Raw genomic sequence first — 17168 nt, forward strand, 5'->3', positions numbered from 1 at the left:
GACCACGAATTTCTTCACACCAGTCTTCAAGGTTAGATTAATGAGAAAAACGAGGCAATAGTTTTTAGCATTGGAAAACCATATCAAAGACTTTAAAATATATACAATATCAGGAACAAATAAATTACAAGTACATTATGTGTAACTGTAACAATAACTTCTTAAAGATTAAACTACTTTTATATATATTGAGTATTAATAACCTAGCTTAGTGATAATATTTATCAACGTGCCAAAGATTCATCAGGCAAGTTATTGGCACTAGAAGAAGGGTAATCAGGCCATGTGAACAAAGGAGTACTAGGACTAGAACTAGTCATTGTTGGTGGATTTGAAAATCCGTAAAGAGACACATACACTCCTTTAGGACGAGTACTAGGGAGTTCTATTAGAGGTTCATCTGAATTTAACAAAACCATAACCACTTTTCGCATCTTCGGTCTCAAGTTCGATTCCAAATGCAAGCATGCTAGTGCTACACTTAGAACCCTAACAGCCTCATCCTTGTTAAACTCCTTATTTAGCTTTGGATCCACACACTCTACCAATTCACCCTTTGCGTGCATATCCCATGCTTGATCCACTAAGCAACTTTCGCCTAGGAGGTTACTAAACCTCTTCCCACACACCATCTCCAATGCAACTACACCAAAGCTATACACATCCGACTCTGTTGTTGCCTTCCCGGTGTAGCTTACCTCAGGAGCCATGTACCCTAGGGTTCCCGCCACCATTGTGGTGACCCCGGCTGTGTTCTTTAGCAACCTAGCTAACCCAAAATCACCAAGACGCGGGTTGAACTCTGCATCTAGCATGACATTGCTAGGCTTCACATCTCTATGCACCACTGGATCACCACATTCTTCATGTAGGTACAACAATGCTGATGCTAACCCGATTATTACTTTGTGCCTCGTCTTCCAGTCTAGGAACTTTCGCCCTGAGAGGTACTCGTTGAGGCTCTTATTTGCCATGTAGTCGTACACTAGAAGAAGACTGTCGTTTTCATGACTCCACCCTTGAAGTTGCAATATGTTCCTATGCCTTAACCGTCCAATTGTACATATTTCAGCTATATATTCGCGCTCACCTGGTCAAGCAAGAAAATAAAACAGCCTTAGTCGCTCAACTTTACAAGACGGACTAGCCTTAGAGAGGCAGGGGACGTAGCCTAAATTTGAACTCGTGACCTTTCTGTCAAAAAGAAAACACATATCCTACTACCATAGCACCAACATTTACACCAATGTAATGATTTCATCTAGGAAAAGAGTAAACAAATATACTATAAGTAAAAAAAAAACATGAAGAAATTCGAGTAAATTGATAACACAAACCTTGTTGAGAAGTAGATGAAATCTTCTTAACAGCAATAGTTTGAGGAGGATCCAAAATCTGGCCTTTATAAACACTTCCAAAACCACCAGTCCCTAACAAATTATCCTTACTAAAATTCTTAGTAGCCTTAGCAAGTTGTTTGTACGTAAACTTCCTAGGAGCCGCGGCAGCTGACTGCCTCTCAAGCTCTTCCATTCTCCTAAGCCTCTCCCTCTTCTTGATCATTCTACGTCGAAACACAGGGATCGCAATCAATGCAAAGATGAACAACGCCCCTACAACCGGTATCACACTCGCCAACACTATGGCCTTCTTCTTGTTATCCTTGACAGTGTAGTAAGGCAACTTTGTAGAAGTGAAAATCCAATCATGTATTTGATGAGTCTCAGTGAGTGTACCAGTTGAAGCTGTAAAACCTAAGTATACTTGACTTGGGATTTTCTTTGAGACTTTTATTTTGTAATTTATGAAACTTTTTAATGGACTTCCTTCATAACCCACAAATATTTGTAACATTTTTTTCCAACCATCATATTCAATCTTCACTCTAATTTGTTTGCCACTTTTGAGGTAAATTTTGGATGAATTTAAGGATTTTGCAACCAAAGAATTCATTACACTTATTGTGTTGATTCCAATGTGATTTCCATCTGGATCCCACTCGTTCTTGAATGTGTCAAATTCAATTGCTAGTTGTTGGAATTTTGAATGACCTAATAAATCAATCAATAAAATCAATTTAGGAGAATTAATCAAGCAACATAATCTTACAAAAAAACATATGCATACAAGAAAATTGAGTTACTTCGAGGTCAACTTTATGACTAGCTAGTTAGTACGGAGTAGTATCTTTAATCATGTTTAGGTTTGAGTCGAGCTCACTCAAGTCGAGATCAGATAATTTTTTTAACCGAGGTAACCTTAAATATCTCACGAGTTGTCTCGTTATTTTCGTTAGCTAACACACTTATTAATTTTTTATACAGTAGAAAGAAGGCACCTAGCTACCAAACAACTGGAACAGTTAATCAACCCATTAAACTAAACTTAAGATTGGACTAACGTACAATTTCTGCAGCTTGTATTTGAATATGAAGCATTAGGTAAAAGATAATTAAACAATGACCTACCATGTTAATTTTCTGCAACTTGTATTTTAACATGGACCTACACCATAAATTATGCCACTTTTTATCTTTTCTAAAAACTAAGTTAGGGCTTTTGCTTTTCTCTTTTTTTTTTTTTATTATCTTTTTCTTTTTATAAAGGAACCTTTTTTTATCTTAGTAGTATTTTGTGAAGAAACTTAATCTAGACCTTGTTTATCTTCATTACTATACAACTTAATAAGGTGGTATTTCTTTTTTTTCATGGACATTTTTTCACATATGGACAATAATAAAGTAATTTTATCATCCTCTTACTCATTTTTTTCCCCCTAAAACTATCTCTTATTTCTCGGGATGAACGAAGTTATTTACACGTTCTCTATGGATTAGATATATTATCACTAAAAATCTCTACGTCTATCATTTTCAAGTTGTTACGGAAAAAAAAACTTAGAGTGCGCAAAATATTAACTCGCACTCATATGTTATACGAGTACTTCATATCTTGTCCACATATATAGTTGTCTTGTGAGTCTTTGTATTAGTCGTTATCTTAATATTAGTGCCAAAATCAAAGAGATAAAACAATTTTGGAATTGATTCCACCATTCCATGATGAGTAAATTGAAATTCTCCATATCTAAAAATCTGAATCTAATTTAAAAGTGCTCTTTGTATTTTTGTTAACCAACTAATTCTACAACTATACTATTTCCTGAAAATGCAATTTTTTTTTTCCTCAATACACCAAAATTCCAACTTTCAAGTACACACATGCTTCACACTAATATCTTTTGAAAAGTCAACAAGTACACAAATCATTGTCAAGTTCCTGTTAATAATAATACTACCTATAATGAAGAAGCTCTTTTATTTTGTCTCAACTTTAACATGTAACCACTAACCACCTTTGAAAAGTAATTTAGTACTCCGTAAATAATTTATATTACCATATGTTACATGATAATGTTATTATACTCGTATCATATTACAAGTTGCTAAACTAAAATATTAGTCGAATGAAATTTAAGGTTGTAGTCTTTTAATTGCCAACTAAAACATACATCATACTCTAATAACTTTTAATTGAGTATAAGAATACAACCAAAATGAACTGCTCAGAAAATTGATAAATTAAGATCCAAAGAATTGAATAAAACTTCACTCTAATCAAAATTCAACTTAAAAACAATAAAAAATTCCACATAATATTCTAATTGAAACATAACAAGGAAAAATAATTCACTCAAGTTTATTTTCGGCATGAGAATGATTAATTTAACTCTATTAAATGGATACATTTGTTTTCGTACCCCTTTATTATTACTTGAAAAATAAAAAAGATTAAATTGTGAGAGGAGATATGTTTGCAGGTTTATCTCATATACGTAGTATTAGCTCCGTAACATTTTGTTTTAGTAATTGATTTTGTAGAATTTTTTTCTAAAAAAATAAATAAATATGTCCAACAAAAACAGAAAATTACAAAAAGAAAAGAGATGGGAAAATTTAAGAATTACTAACCAGAAAGTAATGAATCTTGGAGACCAAGATAAGAGCCAAAGCTTTGAATAGGGGAAGGTTGATTATCTTGAGCCATAACAAAAGTCATACCATCACCAGAAAACAACTGATCAAATCGAGAGAATATTTTGAAAGAGAAGCTTGTACAAAACGAAGCTGGCCATACTAGTACAGGAGCTTTGTACAATACTCTACCAATTGAGTTAAAATCCGATGTCGACGAGCTATTCGTCGACACCGTGGTTAGATTCAAGTAGCCTTCACCAAGGTTGACGGCTCCCATGCACTTGAGGTTACCCCCGGTTTTACAATTTGATGTGTTAAAGGTAGGAAACGAAAATATAACGCTATCTTGATCATCACAAGTTAGAGTTGATGGTGTGACTAAATGTTGTAAGAGAAATATTGTGGTAGAAAATAGTAGGAAATAATAAGAATATTGGAGTGTTTTTGTAGAAGTTGGCATGGTTGGTTATTTTTTTGAGGAAGGAATGAAAGTTTTAGGAGAATTGATGAGATGGGTGTTTATTAGAAGAACATGAGTCTCAAAGTCCTAGATTTTTGGTCATTTCTAGAAATATATATGCTTATGAATATGCATGAATTACATATGAGGTCCATGTTAACTTAACCATGGTCATCTATATAAGGTGATGGTCATTTGGGTGGAATTGTCTTATTCATTGTTTCTTCAAAATTAGGTCCCACAAACATATTTTACATTTCTTGTGCCCTCTAAAACAGGCTAGACTACGTATATAATTGGACAAACTATTAGATACCTAATAGTTCCTCCGTTTCTTTTTACTTGCAACACAACCTTGTGGCACGTGTTTTGAGGTCGGGTTTATGTAATGTAAACGGATAAATTATTCATTATAATTTTTACAAATGATACTTAACCCTATTCTAATCTTCGTGTAAAAATTATATTGATAAAATCGCTCGTTTATCCTCACTAATCATCTCCTAAAACTGCGTGCCTAAAAGGTGTGTTGCAAGTAAAAGAAAACGGAGGAAGTAGTATATAGTGTGAAATTGAATGAATAATTTTTTATATATTTATACGGAAAATAATAAAGACATGAAATCAAATCTCGTCTAATATATAAGAGTAAAGTAGATGAGACTCATGAGAGTACCACAGAAAGTTATTAAGTCTTGGGTCATGTTATTAATTATCTTGTAAGAGACACTAGGGACCAGATTGACAGTGTCCATTAAATAATTGGAAGTTGGAATCAAATTTCCTAATTCCAAATGTTCAGATTGGGGGGTTGTTTGCATAGTTGTGGAAGAATATGATACTCGAATATGTTAGGACTAAATATAGTTTGGATTCATTATTTTGTCGCACACTTATTATCTACTTTTTTTAAGTGATAATTAGTTGTAATGGATAGTATTATATGGGTGTATGCAACCAGCTAACCATTCGCATACTAGATCTTGGCACTATGATAATATGAAGTACTACACCTTTCTATAACTATTACTACGTATTATATTAGCATCAGCGTAATGGTTTATGAATAGTTTACATATGCAACGCTATTATTATATGAATCATGATGTGTACATCATTTTTGGACGCCTAATATAAATCGTGGATATTACTCCGTATATTATGAAACGAGTGGAGTAAGATAAATTAGTGTAGAAGACTAGCCGTATAAATTGAAATTAAAGTAGTCCGTACTAGATGGAAATATCAAATATTGTGAGGTAGTGGTTTAGACAAATAAGCTAGTGATTGTATATTTGTATGGAAGAATGGAAAATAAGTCAAAGTAAAGAAAGCTCTAATTCAACGATATTTTTTATTCCCACAAAAAACTAGATAACTTGTTGACTTCTTGTTCTGCCACTAATTAACAGCACAGCAATAACCTATTGGAGAATTAGGGGGTCCTGCTCTAATACATTCCACTAATATTCTTTGATTTCTTGCCTTGGTAAAGTAATGTTGAATTGAACTTCTTTAATTTGTTTCATTCTTTGGTGGTCCTTTTGGTATTTATCAATTTAAGAGACTTTTCTTAAAGAATAAGTTTATGTACACACACCCAAAAAAGAAGAAAAACAAAAAATATCCATTAATGGAATTATGTTAAACTATAAGTTCGAATACTAGTGTGAAAATTTGTATAAATAATGAGAAAATATTTGAGTAAGATCGATTTATTATTTTTAGACATCTTTAGTAAAACACTGTAATTCTATAAATACTATCTCTGTTACAGGTTATGTGCAACCATTTGACATAAAGTAGAAAGAAAAAATGTCTACTCGTTGCACACAACCTGTAACGGAGGTAGTATGTGATTAAGTACGGCCTCCTTTTCATATTATTTGTGAAATATAATTTTTTTTTATTGTAAATAATATGGAACATAAGTAATATAAAAATGAATGATAAAAATACAATTATACAAAGTAGGAGTATATTAAAAAAGGTAAAAGATAACGATGGCGTTAGATAAGCTAGCTAAAAGTAAAAAGATTAAACTAAAAATTAAATTAATTATACCGATCGATGCGTGATTTTGTCATGTTTTCCCAAATTGATACCACTTTAAGTGATACTAGATGTTTGAATTTTTTTAAATAATATTTTTACATATATATTGATGTGCTAAAAATTGTTAAATGTTTAGATAAAATTCCTGATATTAAAAGATAATATTTTATATTTAATTAATTTAAACTGGAATATCTCATTCACCAATTTTGCTTACGTGTCAGTTAAATTATTTAATTCTAAAAGAAATTAATAATCTCATATTTAATTGGCTACCACTAAAATTTATTATCCTACGTGGCGCGCTGAAAAAATTAAATCCTACGTGGCTCTCTAAAAACTCGGGAAAAAACTCCCGATTTTAAATGTTTGTTCAATATGGGAGTGTTTGTTAGTAAGATCCTATAAAAAAATATACAAAAATCCTTCTTGATAAAAAAATAAAAATAATAATTGATGGATGCCATTTTGGAAGCAGAGAAGATCGCAAAAACATAATTTTGCCATGAGTGTGGGCCACAAAAGGCGCAACCACCAATGGGAGACTTGGGAGAAAGGAATAGTAGCCCAATTAAATGCATTTCAGCTGAAGTTTAGGAAATGTAACTCGTTATACAATGTTGCAATTGCAATACTATGTTCACTTAAAGGCTAAACCCCTAAACATACAGCTGTTTAATGTGGTTTTTACATACTCCCTCCGTCCCTAAATTACATTTCTATTTCTATCATTTATTCCTCACATAATAGAGAGAAAGAGAAATGTAATTTAGGGACGGAGGGAGTACAACTTTAATTTGTTATGTTTTTATTGGTTAGAATTATAGGCCAAAATTCTATTTGAATTCAATTTATATTTGACTCTTAATTTTTTCTCTTGTTTTAATAATGTGTCAAATTTCTAATAGTGTTATAAATAGGGACAACATACAATTACGGAGTAGTATTTTACTCAGTACATTTTTATTAACGTAGTTTTATAATGATAAAGAAGGTTTTACACAATACACACATATCTCATTTGAAAAATTGACTGACAATTCTTGCATAAAGTATAAAGGTTAAGTTTTGACTACTTTTAGATTATGATTAGAAAGATGTGAATGTTACGGAGTAACTAGTTCGGCCTAATCTTAAAAAAAAAAAAAAAAAAAATTCCGTAGTATGACTAAAGGCTAATTATAACTCTGGGGAATTCGACAAGTTACAAGCTCTTGTGAAATTTTATCTCAAAATCAATTAGGTATTCAAGCTTGTAGAGCTTTTTCCTCCAATTCGGATATCAACTCACATAGTCACATGTGTACAACATATATTCTAGTGTACAAGTATTATCATAACAAAATACGCTTTAAAATTAGTGAGGATCTGCGATCAAATTTTCAAATAAATAATGAATTTGATACAAGGGGGGCCATAAAACATAGAAACAGATGGAGTAAGAATTAAGAAAATTGTGCAAAAGCTTAGGTATGAGGTTATTTTATATATGTTATAGAAAAAATCCTTTGGAATAAGGATTAACTTGAGAAATGAATATGACAGTATAACAAACATGGTTTTTACACGAATCTTAAGTAACATTTTTTTTTTCAGCACTTGTAGCTATAGTGGAAGGTATAATTAAAGTCTTGTAATCACGTTTTAAACTCTTAAGTGCAGAGTAATTTCTAAATTTTGAATGCAAAAGTACCTTTTTAATTAGTGATTAACATTGAACAATCTCCATTAACAGTGCTTTCAAATTCCAATAATTATATTATTATTATTTTTTTAATCCTATGCTTATCTTCAATTCTCTAGCGAAAATTAATAATTGCTCTTGTTAACATCATACAACAGTTCTAACTTCTAAGACAATATCTAAGTCTAATTAAATTTCCTGCACATGAAACTTAATTTTGATAATTTGAGGCCCTAATATAATGATTTGGGGCCAACAAGTAATTAAGGTTACACTGGCCTTAGGAGAATTATCTAACAGACGAGGAAAACTAATTTGCTTAGTCTTAACACACATCTTTAGTCAAGGTTTTCATCGTACATTTTAGTTTAAAGTGTAACCCATACTATATTTATAGGTTACGAAGTATTTAATATAAGAGTCCTACAATATACTCTTAGGATGAACATTGTCCAAATTTCTAGTAGTGTTACTAGTGTAGGATATTGAGTATATATTGTGTCCTAAACAACTTAACCTATTCATACAATATAATATAAGAGTCCTACAAAATACTCTTTACTTTGATGAATTATACTCTCAACAAGTCAGTTTTTAGTATTCTATTCCAATTATTTTAGAATTGGAACATCAACCCCCCCACCCCCAAAAAAAAAAAAAAAGCTACTTATGAAATTGTATTTCAGAGCAAAAATCCCTTAATTTAAGAATATTCTTATTGTTTGTCCTGTCTTATGAAATTGTCTTTGATCATCCTTAATGGTGTTTGACATGAATACTTCCTACTTCCTAAGCATGCAGTAAAATATTCTTAAACAAAGTGGTCCACATTTTGCTGTTTTTCCAACATTGTTTCAGCCTAACAATGATTATAAATTTATAATTAACAGTTTATATGTTACAGTACCAAGTATTAGGTAATGCATGTCTTATATATATATAGTTCGTACAAGATTTGCTGTATTATTCCTTACTCTACTCGAAATATAATTGTCTTATTATCGTGCATGATAAAGTACGTTTTAAGGCGGTATTCCTGAAATTAAATCTCTTCTATAGTTCTATGTCATTGTTCCTAGTGATTCTTTGAAATCTAATATCATTTGTTTTTAATTCATATGCTATAGCATATAAGCATATACAAGCCGGATTAACGATTATTATATTTGTGTTTATGCTCAAAGTAGACTTATTAATCACATTTGAACTTTTCCCTACCTAATTTCTAAACCTCCCTCCTTTTCTTTTCTTTTGATAGGAACTTCGCCGGCAACTTAATGTACAAAAGGTTATAAGAAACTTTACATAATCTCATCTCTAATCTACTTATTAATTATTCAATCAACATCTATTGATTATTTTTTAATATATGTTTGACTAACAGTTGATTGATGTCAAGGTCTTCAAATACATAGATATCATATACTTGTACTTGTATATAGTCAAAAGTTCCATTATTCGTCTCACCCTTTAGATATAATATCAATTTTATTAGTCTCACCCTTAAGTTAAATATCAATTTTAATTATAAAGAGTACTTCTTCCATTTCTTTTAGTCGTCAACATTTAACAAAAAATTAACATAATATGATCTTATTTAATTTATCTCGATATTTAAATATAAATATCAAGTTATACTTGTATAATTGTACTTATCGATAATTAATAATGGTAGAATCAATGTATTGACGAATGCGATTAGAGAAACGTGACAGCCGGATGGAAACGAAGGAAATACTAGAAGAGAATAATTTTTTGCCTAATTGATGATCAAAAGGTGTGGTATGTTTTTGGATGTCATCACTTGATTATTCTGTAATAACTTTCTTAGAGATTAGGTTATGCTTTATCTTAAAGAAGTCATATATATGGAGCCCTTGTCAGAGATTAGGTTATTATGATGCTTAAGAAAGTCATTAAAGAACTTTTGGAGACTATGAAGTTTCAACTCTAAATATTATTTTAATAGCCATGAGGCTAGAAATAATTTTTTTTTTTCTTGACAAACAGATAATGTAGAAATTTTGGTCACACCAAAATACCAAATTAAACTCAACATCTATCTAAAAATAAAAACTTTTCAAAACATGTGTTTACTTTATCAGGAATAAATAATGAATATCCAATTCATACATATATTTATTGAGTACCCAAAATTACAGTAAAATTTATTATATACACCCGGGTATGCCGTACACCCGGGTTATTTACTCATTAAATTTTGCATTACCTTGGTGTACGGTACACCCGGGTGTACAGTATAAGTTCTCAACCTTTAGAATAATGTATCATAATGGCACCCTACAACTAATTTTTGGACCAGTTAATCAATGCAAAACTCATATCATATCAGTTCGAATTGGTATCCTAATTTTCGGATCAGATTTTCGAATGGCTTTGCACAACCCTAATTAGAACACTAGACTGCTATTCAAAAAAAAAATAAAAAAAAATAAATAAATTAGAACACTAGACAAATCTCCTAGCAAAAGGGTAGAAATACTCGAAGTGGAAGCTTTATCTTTTGGGCTGAAAGTCTGTAATATAGCAAGTCACGTACTGTTCAGTTTAATTTCTTATAAATTTCTTAAAATTACTCCCTTTTTTTTTAGTGTAACAAGCTAACTTCATGATTTTGTATTTAATTTCTTATAAATTTCTTAAAAGTTAAAACAATATATACTCTCCCCGTTACTTATTACTCGTAACAAAGGGATATTATTTGTGAGATATAAAATATTCCTTTGTTGCGAGTAATACGTAACGGAGGGAGTAAGTGAGATTTGTTTGGGGGATTAAATATTATATATAGAAAAGAGAAAGTTAATGATTCATTTAAAATAAAAGTAAGTGATGCAAAAATGAAATAAAACTAACTTACTAAAAAATTTTAAGAACTTTAAACGAAATTCTAAAAAATTAACTTAAGAAATATGAGTAACTAAAAAAAAAAACTAATTGTGAACAAGTAGGAAGTAGCTTAATTTTTTTTTGTTATTGTCATACACTTATACGGTATATACCTCCTTTGTTATTTTCAAATCACATATATAAATGATCTCACAATAATCATAACACAAATGTATGTGAACCGTACAAAATGGTGAAAATAATATGAGGAAATATTTTATTAAAAACTATAAAAATTGATGAGAAACATAAATATATACGAGTAAAACAATCTAGTGGATCATTTGGAAAGACAAGTACTAAGATCTGGCGTTACAGGAGGCAAAATTGTTCCACGAACATTTTCACACTTTGTAGTTAGGTTTAGTCCATCTTTAAAGGGTGTTATTTTGATATTTTCAAGTTCTATGTTTGTGCATGCCACACTTGCGCTACAACGTAGTGATATTGCTTCTGAGTTTGCTGATGTACCTTGGAACCCACGAAACGTCACGTCGCTTACTTGCACCGCACGTTTCTTCAAAAAATAAAAAAAAAGACATAAATTATTATTGTGATTATATTTGTCAAAATTTCTAATCCGGCCACATTATTGAAACTTTAGACCAAAGGATAACCGATAACATAAGTAATACGTGTGTTTATGGACAACAACGAACAACATGTATAGGAAGTACTACGTATTACTTATGACTATCATATGAAAATAATTGTGATTTATGGTGCACGATATTAAGCTAACAATGTGAAATTGTTTGATGAGCTTATATTAAAAAAAATTGTGAAATTTAAACAAATAAAAAACAAAAATTATATATATGCAAATATTTACCGTGATTGGGCATGAATCCCGGTTAACACAATAGAATTGATCGATATTTATGGGGTTTGTAGTGTTAATGAGTTTTATTCCTTGAAAAGTGACGTCACTTACATGTCCTAATCCACCCTGCAAATTAAGAAGACGAAATTACATAATCTAATAAAAGGATTCACTATGTATTTGTAATGTTCTTATGATTCATTTAAACCAAAAAATAATAAGGATATCTATCGATAATCTGATGTGATCAATAATAACTTGTTCACATGAGAGTAAAATTGAGATGTTAGTTATTTAAATTAATCACCTGGTACGTCTTAATCCTGGCTCCATTTGTTGATCCATTGAATGTACAATCCTTCACAAGTACCTGCTCTACTACATCATTGTCTCCATCGTTTCCTAAGCTTCCAATACTATATGAAATTTTATAAAAATTAACACGCGATTTTGAATATTTTTTAAAAAAATTAAGAAAATCAAGCTATAATATAAGTATACCTTAGTGCATGGATAAGGTATTGATAAATTGGAATAATTTTTTTTTAGACACGTTAATTTTTTATATTTTTTTTTCTTCTGAATTGGCATTAATTAGTTATGTTCATAACAATTGAAGAATTTGTTATGAATTAAAGATGAAATTCCAAATCGTAGAAATAAAAATCCTGAAATTAATTAAATTAAATCCTCATAAATTCTGGATTATAACCTATGAATTGATTACAATACCTTATGCCATGACCTGGCCCACATGTAACCCTTGTAATATTGACCAAAAATGATTCACCCTTTATTGCAATGCAATCGTCACCTAAATAATTTCATTTTAATTAAAAAAAAATCAACATAAAATTTCAAAATCAATTAAAAATCATCTTACATAATTCGGGAAAAAAAATTAAAAAATAAATAAATAAATAAATAAAAAATTATTACCTGTGCCAATGATGGTGTCATGAATAAAAACATTAGTAACATTAGCAATGTTAATTCCGTCTGTGTTGGGACTATCCCCCGGAGCTATTATATTTAAGTGTGATAATTCCACAAATTTGGCATTAGCTATACTTATATGTTGTTTGCCACTATTCAAATGTGTTAAGCCTCTAAGTTGGAGCCCATTACAACTATGAAATCTTAATGCCTGTAAATAAATAAATAAATAAATAAAAAGTAATATTTTGTTACATCTAAATTAAATTGTTTGGATCATTAAATAAATCTAATTCTATATACTCGTCAAAAGAATAAAAATAAAGCTAAAAATCGTACCGTAGGCTGAGTGCAACCATTAGTCTGAAACACGAAATAAAATAATAGAAATCATGTTAATTGATATGATCAAATTTAATTTGGATCGGAGTTTTGTAAAAATATAAAAAAAAATATTAAAAAAAAAATATAATTAAGTAGTTAAAGTGTACAACAATTAGTGGTTTATTCCACCAGAGGGATCCTTGGCCGTCGATTTTGCCCGATCCAATGATACCGAGACCTTGTACATTTTTAAAAAGAATCCACGAATTTTCTTCGCATTTAGTCCATAAATCACTAGTATTGGGAGCTACCAGATTTCCTTGTACCTTAATTTTTAACGAAATTAAGAGAAAATTAGTATTTTTAAGCATGCATTTAACCGTCAAATTATTCATATATAGAAATATATATCATAAATTAAAATTGTAAAATTTATATTAGGTAAGAAATAAGAATATAAACGTACCGAAATCTGAATATGTGACGATTTACATGGACCAGAAAATGTTAACGGGCTTAATAGAAATTCTTTTCCTTGTGGCACTACCAAAACTTGGTTTTCTCCGTTGCTTCCACATACATCTGTCCATGCTTTAAGAAAAGCCTTCAAAACAACAAAATAATTGATAAATTAATTTGGTATAATATTAATAAAATTATAATTATAATCTATTGGTTCATGGAAATTTTGAAAAATAATTATACTTTAGAATCATCAATTTTGCCATCACCAATAGCGCCATAATCCATCACATTAAAATCATTTTTCTCTTGTGGTGTTTTTGGTGCAACAACAACTGATTGTGCCATTGTAGTGTGGCTTAAACAGGTGAGAAATGCTAGGCAAGAAACCGCGAAAATGATTTTAATACCCTGCAATCAAAGAATATTAATTATATGAAATGAAATTGTTTATTATAATCCAAAACACACATTCATCGATCAATACGAGTCACAAATTACACAATTAACACAATAATCATATAAATTACACAATTAACTAGTTAAGCATGACCTATAAAGAACAAAGAAACACACAAAACAAGCACATACATAACAATTCATTAATAAGGAACATTAATAAAGAAAAATAAAATTTAGCTAATTTGTGAGGTAAATAGATCATATATGCAAGAATTAACTCACCATACTTATCAAAAACAAGTAGAAACGAAGAATTGTATAGACAATGTATTAAGGTTTTCCCTTACGATTATTATTTTACTTAGCTTATTACTAGCTAGTTGTTTTCATCTATATATACTCCAATTACAAGAATTTTATATATATATATACAACTACTTTTGGTTACTAAATCAAATACAAATCATATAGTAAAAGTTAAGTTTTGATTTTGGCCCTTTTAATTCATTTGAGGTTGATACTTCATGCATGAACCAAGATTTGTTTTTTTTTTTTTTTTTTCCAGGAGGAATGCATGAACCAAGATTAAATACTGCAATCTCATCATGTTGCCACTTTTGTATAATTGTATTATTAGCTGCATTTATTTTAAATTCAAACAGAAGAATTGAAGACATATATACAATTGGAAAGAACACAAAGAGCAGGGTAAGCAATAATTTACTTTCTATTTTCTTTCCATATCTATATTTATTACTCTGTATGAAGTACTCCGTATCAATCAATCATCAATTACATTATACTAAAGGTGAATCTGGTATGACACTTGTCAGGTTTTGATTAAAAAAATTCCCGCTACTTTTACTTTCCTTTTTTTAACAAATATTTATGAACATTATTTTATAATCATCAATTACATTATACTAAAGGTGAATCTGGTATGACACTTGTCAGGTTTTGATAAAAAAATTCCCGCTACTTTTACTTTTCTTTTTTTAACAAATATTTATGAACATTATTTTATAATATTCTATAATATTTAACTTTCAAGTTGACAACTATATATAAAGTATATTCTACATGCATTCAATGAAAATATTTTGACATATAATATTTTATAATAGGTATTTTATGGAAAAGAAAATCAAGTATTTGTTTCAATTAAAAATATTGATTTTTAATTTTAATTAATTATTGTTAAATTAACATTATAATTTATAAATATGCTAAGTAAAAACCGTGCATTGCACGGGAGTTAAACTAGTTATATTAAAAAGCGTTCCTAAAAAACTGCATGTGATTTGCGTCAACCCTCCAATTCTAAAAATAAACATTGTTGTCGTAAGAAAAAGAATTAGCACATGCAACAATTTAAATGAAATGTGAGAATTAAACAAGCATTTTAGTATGACATTAATAACTATTGCTTCAAAATAAAATATGCTTGTAATAGTACAGTCTTATACTACTAATTTTGATAGGCATAACTACAGCTGTCAAAAGTTAACCCAATTTGAAATACCGACTTAAACCCGATTATTAACCGACCCATCTGAACCCAAAAAAATGATGATCCAAACCCAACCTGAAACCAACCCTGGACCCGAGTTGACCCGAGTATGTAAGACCCGAACATGAATTGACCTGGAGATGACCCGACCCGAATGTAACCCGAGAATTACCCTAACCCGTTTGAACCAGTAAAAACCCGAATTAAACTCGACCTATTATCACCCGACCCGAATGTAACCCGACCTAAACCCAACCCAAACCCGATAAGAAGTATGACCCGACTCAAGCATGACCCAACCCAAACCCGGCCTGCATAGGTTATGGAATTAATCCGAATTGACCAGACCCGAGTTGACACGTCCACTCTTAACGACCCAAACCCGACCTGTTTACCCGAATTGACAGCTCTACCCGAAACCTCCAAAATTTCTAAAAAAGTGTGGATATTAGCCTTCAATTTTGGCATTTTTTTGACTTTTTTTCACTCGAAAATAAAAATTGCCGAAATGTTAACCATGGTCCCTAATACCCTCCGGGAGTCCAAGTGGTTGGGTAGAACCATCCAATTTGCCTTTAAACAACCAATTTACCGGTTTACAACCTGCACCAATTTCATTAAGTCCAAGTGGTTGGGTAGAACCATCCAATTTCCCTCGAATTTCATAACTTTTCGACACCTAACCCCGACATCACAGAAATTTCTCAAAAAACGTGGATATTAGTTTTCATTTTTGGACTTTTTTTTTTCTCCCGTAATTAAAAATTGCCGAAATGTTTACAATGGTCCCTAATATCCTTTGGGAGTCCAATTGGGTTGGTGGAACCATCCAATTTGCTTTTAAACGGCCAAGCAATTTATCGGTTTACAACTTGCACGGATTTCAATAACTCAAGCCTACTACGAACATTTATGACAACAAATAATGATCATATATGGTTCGAAACGGCATTATATGACCCCGAGATATATCCCCTAAAATATCAAGACTTTTCTACACCAGGCCCCGACACTTTCAAAATTTTCACAAAAATCGTGGATATTAGAATTCAATTTTGGAATTTTTTGACTTTTTTTTTGCCCGGTAATAAAAATTGCCGAAATGTTTACTGTAGTCCTTAATACCCTCTGGAAGTCCAAATGTGTGTGTGGAACCATCCAATTTTCCTTTTAACGACCAATTTACCGGTTTACAACTTGCACCGATTTCATTATCTCAAGCCTCCACGAACATTTATGACACCAAAAAATGATCATATATGGTTCCAAACGACATTATATGACCCAGAGATGCATTCCCTAGAATTTCAGGACTTTTCGAGTTTTCGACACCAGACCCTGAAAAATCAAAAATTTCTCAAAAAGCATGGATATTAGTCTTCATTTTTGGAATTTTTTGACTTTTTTTCTCCCGGAATTTAATATTGCCGAAATGTTTACCATGGTCCCTAATACCTATTGGGAGTCCAATTGGGTTGGTGGAACCATCCAATTTGTCTTTAAACGACCAATTTACCGGTTTACAACTTGCACCGATTTCATTATCTCAAGCCTACCACGAACATTTATGACAACAAAAAATGCTCATATATGGTTCCAAACGACATTATATGACCCAGATATGT

At 30.8% G+C, this 17168-nt stretch overlaps 2 protein-coding genes across 2 annotated transcripts; both read right to left on the reverse strand.

Annotated features, from left to right (window-relative positions):
* Positions 1–53: 53 nt before the first annotated feature.
* Positions 54–4529, reverse strand: LOC145556781 (L-type lectin-domain containing receptor kinase IX.1-like). The gene is made up of 3 exons (XM_081618431.1): positions 3972–4529; positions 1338–2051; positions 54–1090 (listed from the first exon to the last, which is right to left on the reverse strand). The coding sequence occupies exons 1-3, from the start codon at positions 4435–4437 to the stop codon at positions 225–227; spliced, it is 2046 nt and encodes a 681-aa protein (XP_081474557.1). The 5' UTR covers positions 4438–4529; the 3' UTR covers positions 54–224.
* Positions 4530–11366: 6837 nt separating this feature from the next.
* Positions 11367–13979, reverse strand: LOC145555526 (putative polygalacturonase At3g15720). Its single transcript, XM_081617260.1, has 8 exons — positions 13875–13979; positions 13636–13773; positions 13185–13208; positions 12849–13056; positions 12642–12723; positions 12217–12325; positions 11919–12035; positions 11367–11603 (listed from the first exon to the last, which is right to left on the reverse strand). The coding sequence occupies exons 1-8, from the start codon at positions 13977–13979 to the stop codon at positions 11367–11369; spliced, it is 1020 nt and encodes a 339-aa protein (XP_081473386.1).
* Positions 13980–17168: the final 3189 nt, after the last annotated feature.

Source organism: Chenopodium album, chromosome 8, assembly GCF_948465745.1.
Source record: "Chenopodium album chromosome 8, dcCheAlbu1.1, whole genome shotgun sequence".
In the NCBI taxonomy this organism is placed as follows: domain Eukaryota; kingdom Viridiplantae; phylum Streptophyta; class Magnoliopsida; order Caryophyllales; family Amaranthaceae; genus Chenopodium; species Chenopodium album.